The 9,436-nt window shown below is 45.0% G+C and overlaps 1 protein-coding gene across 7 annotated transcripts; it reads right to left on the bottom strand.

The window, feature by feature from the left end:
• Window positions 1-497: 497 nt before the first annotated feature.
• Window positions 498-9,163, bottom strand: MIIP (migration and invasion inhibitory protein). 7 transcript variants are annotated; one of them, XM_077190302.1, is made up of 11 exons: window positions 9,006-9,163; window positions 7,463-7,614; window positions 7,180-7,361; window positions 6,162-6,626; window positions 5,427-5,529; window positions 4,866-4,977; window positions 4,606-4,664; window positions 4,041-4,170; window positions 3,151-3,247; window positions 2,264-2,371; window positions 498-1,081 (listed from the first exon to the last, which is right to left on the bottom strand). In XM_077190302.1, the coding sequence occupies exons 3-11, from the start codon at window positions 7,348-7,350 to the stop codon at window positions 1,064-1,066; spliced, it is 1,263 nt and encodes a 420-aa protein (XP_077046417.1). In that variant the 5' UTR covers window positions 7,351-7,361; window positions 7,463-7,614; window positions 9,006-9,163; the 3' UTR covers window positions 498-1,063. The 7 variants fall into 7 exon arrangements, with proteins under 7 accessions (XP_077046417.1, XP_077046414.1, XP_054503940.2 ...); XM_077190299.1 differs by having other exon boundaries at window positions 498-1,407; window positions 7,180-7,351; window positions 9,006-9,162; XM_054647965.2 differs by having other exon boundaries at window positions 498-1,407; window positions 7,180-7,351; window positions 7,463-7,563; window positions 9,006-9,162.
• Between the last annotated feature and the right edge of the window lie 273 nt (window positions 9,164-9,436).

Below are 9,436 nucleotides of genomic sequence, written 5' to 3'. Positions count from 1 at the left end.
ACATTGGCTCCAACCTGCATCCACCAGAGAGATCTAACACAGGTTACTCCATCTACAGCATTACCTTTTCTCTGTTTATAGTATGAGACAGACTTGCTGTAATTTATTTCAGGATCAATTAAGGAAATGTTTATGATGCCTTGAGTTTGAAGGCAAAGTAGTAAAAATGTTTGAAGAAAGAATTTGTCCTATTTGATATAAAATTTGGCACCTAGTGTTCTATAGTCACTGGATTAGTTTAGTTTTAAATTAGTATTCCAAATAGTGGAAATTATGTGACCAATTCCATTCAGTTGACCCTACAGATACATAACCCAAAGCTAAAGTCATGCTAAGTCATGCTTCCAGTGTTCCTCTCCTTGTTTAAAAAAGTATCTTCATGCATTTGATTTAATAAATAATGTATTTCATATAAAAGTAAGTGAATGCCAAGAAGCTGCACAAATCAAATTAATTCTCTCAAGTTAGCTCCCTAAAATACATTTGAGGCAGGAACCTCTGTTTCAGAGAATTCAAAGCAAAATAAAACATCATTTTTATTGTTTTCAGACATGGAAAGTAAGATCAGTCTATAAAGTTCAAACAAATCACACTATGTGAAATAGCTTGGTTTGGTACAATTTAAAAATTCTAAAATGCTTTTTTGGTTTATCTCCAGAAAACTTGGAAAAGTAGAGGTAAACAAATTGTGCAACCACTTTAAGGCATTATCTAGCTCACTGATGAATAAAATCTCATTTTACTTTAACATTTTTTTCACATTCAAAGTTACTCTGATGTGCTACACTCTGTAGCTACACACATTGCACTGAGAAGAAACTGAATTTTTAAAATTTTTACAAATCATTGAGGAACTCGAGTTTAACAGGCTAGAATACTGTGTTTCACATTTCGAAAATTTGGAAGTAAACATATTTGTGTCACTCCACTGAGCCAGGCCCTTCACAGGCCAGTTCCTCACCCTGGCATTCAGAGTTAGTGCCACTGCTGGTCACTCAGTTGAGGTGGCAGATGCACCAATGATCCTGCACACATGACTTTATCCAGCCCCAGCTGGGACACTTCATGCAGCTCTCAGTAGCTGTAAAAGGCAAAAAAATGTAAAGTGAACTGTACAAACTCACATCTGTCTATTGGTTGCTCACATAAGCACATGACTATGAAAACTGGGGAAAATCTGTGCAAATATTTATTTTTATCCAAATTGCTTTGTTTCTGAGTTGTTTCCACGTGCTGTGCCCATCCCTTCCCCAGGACAGTCATGGTGCAGAGTGTTGAGGGAGTGGGGTCTGAGCTGAGGCTGCTGCCTGGTGTCCTGGTTTGCTCTGCTAAACCTCAGGTGTGCCAGGGGAGGCAGTGCAGGAACTTGTCAGTTCTGGCTTCTCTGGACAATCTGGACACTGGGTGCTGGAATCCAAATAAAGAGGATATTAATTAAAGAATGCCAAAGTGACTTTTCCCATTTTGATGAAGACTTGAGCTGAACAGGCTTTTGCCAGTTACTCAGCTCCATTTGCTTTTTTGTCTCTGTGCACACCAGTCAGCAGAAGGAAAACATTTCCCACCAGTGGTAAGGAGAAACTCTCCAGGCATTTTTGTTTGCTCAGCCCTCAATAATCACACCCTTTAGAGATGGGGCTGCAATTTCCATTTGTGCAATTCCCAACTGGCACCATCATATTTTCTGAAAAATCCCTTTTTGTATAATTAACATAAAAAGAAACTGTGTTGAGCTGTCTGGGAAAACTCAGGAGATTCTTCTGTATTCAGCCCTGGCTGTGAACTCTGCCTGTCTCCAGGGTCTGTTCTTCAGCTCAGGCTACAACCAACATCTGGTGCCACCATTTGTGGTATTTTCAGGGTGGCAGGAAGGAAATGATGAATCTGACTCCATGTTCTTAGAAGGCTAATTTATTATTTTATGATATTAAAGAATGCTATACTAAACTATACTAAAGAATAGAGAAAGGATTCTTACAGAAGGCTTAACAAGATACTAATGAGAAACTTGTGACTCTCCAGAATCCTGACACAGCTGGACTGTGATTGGTCATTAAGTTAAAACAATTCACATGTTGGATAAACAATCTCCAACCACATTCCAAAGCAGCAAAATACAGGAGAAGCAAATCAGATAATTATTGTTTTCATATTTCTCTGAGGCTTCTCAGCTTCCCAGGAGAAGAAATCCTGGCGAAGGGATTTTTCAGAAAATATAATGGTGACACCCAACATCTCCTGGGACTCCAGAGGCTGTGCTTACCAGGTGAGGGGAGGGAGAAGGCTTCTCTTCCAGGGAGGCTCTCAGATCCAAACTGCTCAGCAGAGTGCTGCTGGAAGGAATAATGTTTTCCCAGCCAGCCAGGCAATGCTGTGGAGAAAGATGGGAATGCTGTTCCCTTTTTTATCTATTATGGCCTGTTATTGTTTAGAAGTAACTTCTGCATAGGGAGGTTTAACTGAGTAATTAATCTATTGTTTTTTGAGGAGTTTGATATGACTAACAGATAATGATAAATGAAATCTCAAATAAAAGAGAACTAAACAGTTCTCTTCCACTTTTCTAAACTGATCTCTCACTTTGAGAACTCAAGCACCTAACCCCTCTGAACCTGTCTCAACTGACTCATCCAGTTCCCTAAACCACAAAACTAAGCCTCCTCCCACCTCTTCCCTGGAAATCTCCAGGCCAGGGTTAGGTTAAATTAACAATACTGCCTGCAGCATTGACTGGAACAGAATACAGGACCAGCAACACAACAGCAGTTTTAAATCCACCCTTGCCACTACTGATTTAGTGAATACTTTATAGACACTCGCCTTTCAGACTCCTTAATGTCTGTGGAAACAAACACAGGCACTCTTAGCTGTGCTTCATCCTGTTGAGAGGCCTGAAACAAGTCAGCCAAATCTCCACATGGCATTTCCTTTTGTGCAGTGTAAAGCATTGGAAATCTGTCACACACTTTATGTCACTCACAGCAAGGCATGAACTCAGAACACACCAAAGGATGTTCTGGCTATCTCACTGATGCATATCAAAAATTTTAGTGGAAACTCTGCCAAGGGAATGAGTCCCAGATTTTCTTTCCTTCTTGCTATAAATCAAGGACCAGGGGTTGGGCCTTCAGCAGGAAGGCAGCAACTTACTGAGGACAGTGCAAGATCATCTGTGGGCTGAAAGCTCCTCCTGCGATGGGCTCTGTACTTGTGGGCTGGCAAAAGGGCACCCCTGGGAATGCTGACCCTGGAACCACACAAAGGAATCACAGAATCACAGAATAATGGGGTTGGAAGAGACCTCTGAGATCATCGAGTCCAACCTATGCCCTAACACCTCAACCAGGCTATAGCACCAAGTGCCATGTCCAGGCTTTTTTAAACACATCCAGAGATGGTGATTCTACCACCTCCCTGGGAAGAGCATTCCAGAACTTTATTATTCTTTGGGTGAAAAATTTCCTCCTAATATCCAACCTGTACCTTCCCTGAGGTAGCTTGAGACTGTGTCCTCTGGTTCTGTCAGTGCTGCCTGGTGGGAGAGACCAACCCCACCTGTCTGCAACCTCCCTTCAGGAAGTTGTAGAGAGCAATGAGGTCACCTCTGAGCCTCCTCTTCTCCAGGCTAAACACCCCCAGCTCCTTCAAATATTCCTCACAGGGCTTGTGTTCCAAGGAAAAAGGAAGGTGTAGGAAGTAACTGCCCACACCTCTGCCAAGGCACAAGGAATGTGCATGCCTTCCCACTCAGAACCCAAGGGTCTAACCCCAGAGTGAACCATTTTGGATTAGGGCAGTAGACATTTTACAGGTACATTCAGATTCTGGACCAAATTCAGACAAAACATGCATTTCTCATTGATTTCAAAACTGTTCATGCTTATAGAAAAAATTAATAAGGAGTTTTTAAGCAAAATATCTCTGCCTTGAAAACAGCAACCTTCTACAGAACTGTTGGGGTGCTCTTTTCACCTGATCAGATTTTATTCTCTATTATTTCCTTGATTTGTGCACATTACAAAGCAGGAATTCTTATTTACTTGACGTGGGTTGGCTCCTCCAGTGTCCCTGGGGGCTGGTGGCTACGTGGGATCTTACACACAGGGCAGGCAGCTTCTGAATCCCCAGGGATGGTAAAGAGGCGCTCGTTTAATCCATAACAGTAAACACCTGCACACAGCAACAAACTTTCAGCAGGGTTCTTGTTTGTCACAAGGTCCCTGAACCCAGCCAAAAAAACTGTGTTCTATCACAGCACCACATCTGCATTCTATAAAAAGAGCTGCTTTTCCTGAAATATCTTACACATTTCCTGTCCCCAAGTCAGTTCCTAAAAAGCAAAACCAAAACTTCAACCTCTTCAATTTAGAAACAGAAGATTAGCCAATTACAAGAAACCCTAACAAATTAAAATGACACTGAGAGTGGATCCCTAGAAGACTCAAGTATCTTTGGAGTAGGATGTTGAGTCTGGTTGAAAAGCTGCAGCTGACACTAACACATTCTGGCTGGTCTGGCATGACGTGGTGCTCTCTCAGGATGACAGGTAAAGACTGCTTAGCTCTTTATTCACAGAAATTGCATTAGGAAGAAATATGATCTTACACTTATGAGAACCAATTATCAGATCCAGTTCTTGTTCAGGAGCTGTGTAATCCTCAGGCCTACAGAAACACACAAGGAAATCAGTCAGTGACAGAGGGGCTGGCCCTGTGAACAGCACTGCCTCTTCCAAGCACACATGGCTGAGAGGTAAATAAAGACACTCACAATGTCCTGCTCCAATCAGATTATGCTTATCATTACTACAGGGGTTACTAAGGGACTGAGCGTTGAGGCTTCAGCCCTTCCCCATTCCCACTTACTGCAGGTGCTGCTGATGAATGCAGGTTTCTCTGTTGGACTGTCGGAACTCCTGCAGTTCTGCAAAGTACTGCTCAGATTTTTCTGTTACTGGAGATTTTGTTTCAAGAAGCCCTGAGAACACCAAGGAAAGAGAATGATTAATGATTTTCAATGATTTACAAAATTTGGGAAAGTACCAAAGCAAGCCTCACAAGATACAGTCCAAACAAAATAATGATAATGAGAAGGGCAGATCATGTCAAGCCAGAGATTTACTGTGTGGTTTGGGTCCCTTATTGCACTCATTCATTCCAGGTATTTGCTATCCCTTCTGACCTCACCAGGCTTTGCCATTTGCTGCCTGAATTCCCATCCCACTGCCACTTCACCACTCCAGGTAAGCACAGGTCACCTCTAGTCTGGAGAGGGGCCTCAGACAAAGCTGCAGCCCCTTTGCTGGGACCTGCTCCATTGGCCCTAGGACAGCAGTTCCACCACACCCCAAAGGGGTCAGAAGCTGTATTTTAACTCTAAATATCACCATATCACACTGAGAGCTTTGCTTCAGAGTTAGGATTCACCTGCAATCCAGTCATAGCCCAGGAAAGGACGGGCAGACCAGCTGCTGACAGGCATGGCATCTTCTTTAGGGTCAGGCTGAAAAGTCACATGACGAGTTTCCTTCTGAAAGAAAACAATTCATGACAACTTCCTAATCACCTGACAGGACATTCAAAGGCACAGCTGAGGAGACAACCAGCAGATGGGACAGCTGTGCCTTAGTTTGAGACTGGCTTCCACCTATGCCCCTACTCATTTGCAAATTTGAGTATTTGCTCACCAGCTCTTTGTCTTGTCAATAAATAAAACAGAAAGAGGAGACAGGGACTTGCCCAAATAAGGCAGGATTTTTCAGAGCTTTAAACAAAATGCTGAGCTGTATCACACATCACCAGAGATAAGGCAACCTGTGCTGCCATGGAGGATGATCACAGCCAGGGCCTGCCCTTCATGCCTAAGGAGACAAACTGTGGGACAGCAGCACTGCACCTGCCTGCTCTGCCTCAGCATGAGGATGACATGTGCAAAAGCCAGACAACACTTCCCAGTCAAGTGTTACAGATTTCTGGTCTTCAGTTCACTGGCTCAGGAAAGCAGGGCCTGAACAAACTGCCAACAGCCCCTGGCTGGGAACAGCTCTGACCCCAACTTCCAATTTACACAGTGGGAACAAGAGAGGTAACATTCACCCAGCCCTTCCTCCTCATCATTCTGTTGACTTAGGAAAATAAGAAAAGCATTGGTTTAACATTTACCTTCAACTCTTTGGACTGAGGCATCAGCAAGACTGACTTAGGGCTGTGGGGCTCTCTGATGACCACGTGCTGCTCACCAGCCTCTTTATTTTGCACTCTGCTCAGTGTTGGCCCTGGATGACATTTCTCATGGAAAGCATGTAGCAGAGCAGACTGTTTTCTGTTCTCTCCATGCCCCAGGAAGGAGGATTCTTCCTCTGGACTTCCTTGAGCACCACCATCCCCATTCTCTCTGGAGATGTCTCTGCCAGACATGATGACTGCAGACACTGGCATAACGTTCTTCTCTTTCCCAGGAAAGTTGGAATTGAAACCTGCTCCTTCCTGTGTCTTTGCTTGTTGTTGCTGTACCCCTCTGGCACTGCTGCTGTGTTTAGGAGATGAACTGAGGGCTGGGCCAGCTCTGGGTTCCACAGACACCTTTATTCCAGGGTCAGATTTTACTGCATCCACCTGATTTTCCTTCTGTAAGGACAGACTCTCTTAACACATTATCATCAGTCAGACTACAAACACCTTTTGTAAGAACATTCACTCACTAAATCAACCTCTCTAGATTCTGTTCTAGAATCAACCATTCTAGTCTGTTCACTCCTTTAAATTCCTGCAGGGGAAAAAGCAAAATCCTTATGTTCTGGAGAGTGTAAGAAAGAGATCCACTTCCAATGGAAGCTTTTCCCTGCTTTTCCTTAAAAGCAGCTTTTCCCAATTTCAGAAACCATTGAACTTTCAGCCCTCGTGCTTAGAAGAAACAAAATGATTTTGTTCCACAATGCTCATTCCTATCTTAGAAGAAGAAACTTGCCTTTCTTAGGCAGGAACTGATCTCCAAACCCTTTGCCAGGAGAAGAGATTGAGACCACAGAGCAAACAAAAACCAAAGGACAGACTCCATATTCCACATACCACTTTCCAAGAGCTCTTCCATGCCCATATGCCTCCTTGACCACACCAAAGCACAGGCAGAGCTGCTGTCTGTCATAAAGGCCCATTTGCTGCCTGAATTTCTAGCACATACCACTCTCCTGGACAAGAGGATCAATCTCTCAGCAGATGCAAGGCCATGATGAGATGCTGGAAGGAGCTGCTTTCTGGGAAGTTCTTTTCTCATCTTCTCCTGCCTCATTCTCAGCCTCTGCAGAAGGTCCTGGCTGGCCTGGCGCAGCCTCTTCAGGAGCTCCAAGTCCATCCTATAAAAACCTTTTAATGTGAAGCCAGAAGGAGAGTGAACTACATAAATTCACTGCAATAAGTGAAGAAGCAGACACACTTTCAGGGGAATTTTGCTAAAAAATACTTACAGCTGTTGAAATGTTGATTTTGCCCCTGAGAAATCAGCCAGTGTCACAACTCCTTATGCTCAGAACCAGCACCACAAGATGCTTCTCTCCCCTTGGATAAACTGCCAAATATTTTGCACTCAGAAACTGGGAGCTGACTAAACAAAGAAAGTCTGACAGAGGAAACAGTAAACACGAAAAATTCACATAAAAAACCTAGATAAGAGATATTTGGTTTAGAGGCTGTTATTTAGGACATACTTATGCAATTCTGCTGTAATGTTCTTTTGAAGCATTGAAATTTATATTGTGGTAACACCAGGATGCTTGTAAATTCAAAGTATAACTAATTAATGTGAATATCTCCTACATCCAAAAGAAATACAGAGTCAAAGCTGTCTTCCATGTTCCCTGGCCAGGAAGGCTCCAAAAGGCTCAACTATGACTCAGGACTACAGTTCAGGCAATTCCAATCCCACAAATTAATTAAATTAAATCCCACAAAGGGATGCCCTTTTATTAGAAGAGGGAGATGAAAAGGAGTTAATTAACAGATAAATAAATAAAACCTAGTTTGACTGAAAGGCTGTCACACTGTTCAACATCTTTACAATATCGCAAGCTCCTCTAAATTTGCAGAAAGTGGATTTTAAAATAAAACAGCTGCAAACCCTAAACCCAAACTCCCACACTGCTTTTGGCTAGGCTGATAAATTTTGTTCTCAAGAAGACTTTGTGTTTCTCTGGGACCTTTTGTTCTAAAGGATCCCCAAATACTTCTGGCAAAGCTCATCTAATTTGTTTTTGCATCTGCTACCTTGGCAACTGGACATGAGGAATCAAATGCACATGTGATACAACAGCAGTGGGAGGAATCAAGAGCAGTGCTATCAATACACTACAATATCTGTTTGTTGCAAAAAATAAGGGAGAGGTGCACTCACTACAAAACATAAAATAGAAATACCAGTGTTGAGGCACTAAATTCGAGACAATTTGGAAAAAACAGTGGTTTTCACAGCCTTCACAGGACAAAGCTAATAGATTTGATGAGCATCCACTCATCATTGCTTATCAGAAAGCAAATACTCGGAAAATAACATCAGTCAAGGGACTTTCTGGAAGGGTTTTACCAGATGAGATCCACTCTTGGCATTATCTACAAAACCTTCATGTCCAGCCACGGGGGCTCAGGTTTATGAAACTGCTGTAATTTGAAATCTTTCTGAAAAGGAGCTTGGCCTCCCGCAGTTAATAAAGAACGGTTGTGTGGGGAGCTGAGAACCCTGCGAGGAGGTTGTTCAAACTCCGCGCTGCTTCTGCACAGATGCGCTGGCTCGGACGTCCCATCCTCACAAACGAGAGCCCGAGCATTGTAAAATCGTAAAATTGTAAAATTCCCCTTTCCTATGCGAGAGGCCGGTCGGGCAGCGGCAGAGATCGGTGAACTCCTTCCTTCCTCCCTCCCTGGCAGTGCGGGGAGCCCGCGAGTCCCGCCCGGCCCTGCGGCCCCGGGGCTGAGGCGTTCAAAGTCCCCGCGCCGGCCCCGCTTTCCCCGGCCCACCTGCGCCGCCCCCGCCGCTCCGGGGCTGCCCGCCCGCTCCGGGAGCCGGGGGATGCCCGCCCAGCTCCAGCCGCCGCCGGGATTCCCCCGGGCCGCCCCGGCGCGGCCGTTCCAGCGGGCGGGCCCGCCCCACGGCTCCCGGCATGCTCGGGGCCTGCCCGGCCCGGCCGCGGGCCGCAGGGTAGGGCTGGGGCAGAGCCGCGGCCCGGCTGCGGAGTAGAGCTCGGGACAGAGCCTTGATGTGACCGTGAGGGGCCTGCCTGGCTCGGGACAGAGCCCTGGCACTACCCTGAGGGGCCTGGCCCGGCCTGGCCAGGGTAGAACTCGGGACAGAGCCTTGATGTCACCCTGAGCGGCCTGCCCGGCCCGGGACAGAGCCCTGGCACTACCCTGAGGGGCCTGGCCAGGGTAGAACTCGGGACAGAGCCCTG

Source organism: Agelaius phoeniceus, chromosome 24, assembly GCF_051311805.1.
Source record: "Agelaius phoeniceus isolate bAgePho1 chromosome 24, bAgePho1.hap1, whole genome shotgun sequence".
NCBI lineage: Eukaryota > Metazoa > Chordata > Aves > Passeriformes > Icteridae > Agelaius > Agelaius phoeniceus.
This window is presented reverse-complemented; position numbering and strand designations above follow the sequence as displayed.

Bases quoted from the DNA above. Each gene is read 5' to 3' on its own strand.
- MIIP (XM_077190299.1), bottom strand. From the start codon at position 7,350: ATGGACTTGGAGCTCCTGAAGAGGCTGCGCCAGGCCAGCCAGGACCTT. The intron at 6,627-7,179 runs GTATGTGCTAGA...CTGTCCTTACAG, and splicing joins TCCTCTTGTCCAGGAGAGTG to AAGGAAAATCAGGTGGATGC. The intron at 4,171-4,605 runs GTAAGATCATAT...TGCTGTGTGCAG, and splicing joins GATAATTGGTTCTCATAAGT to GTGTTTACTGTTATGGATTA.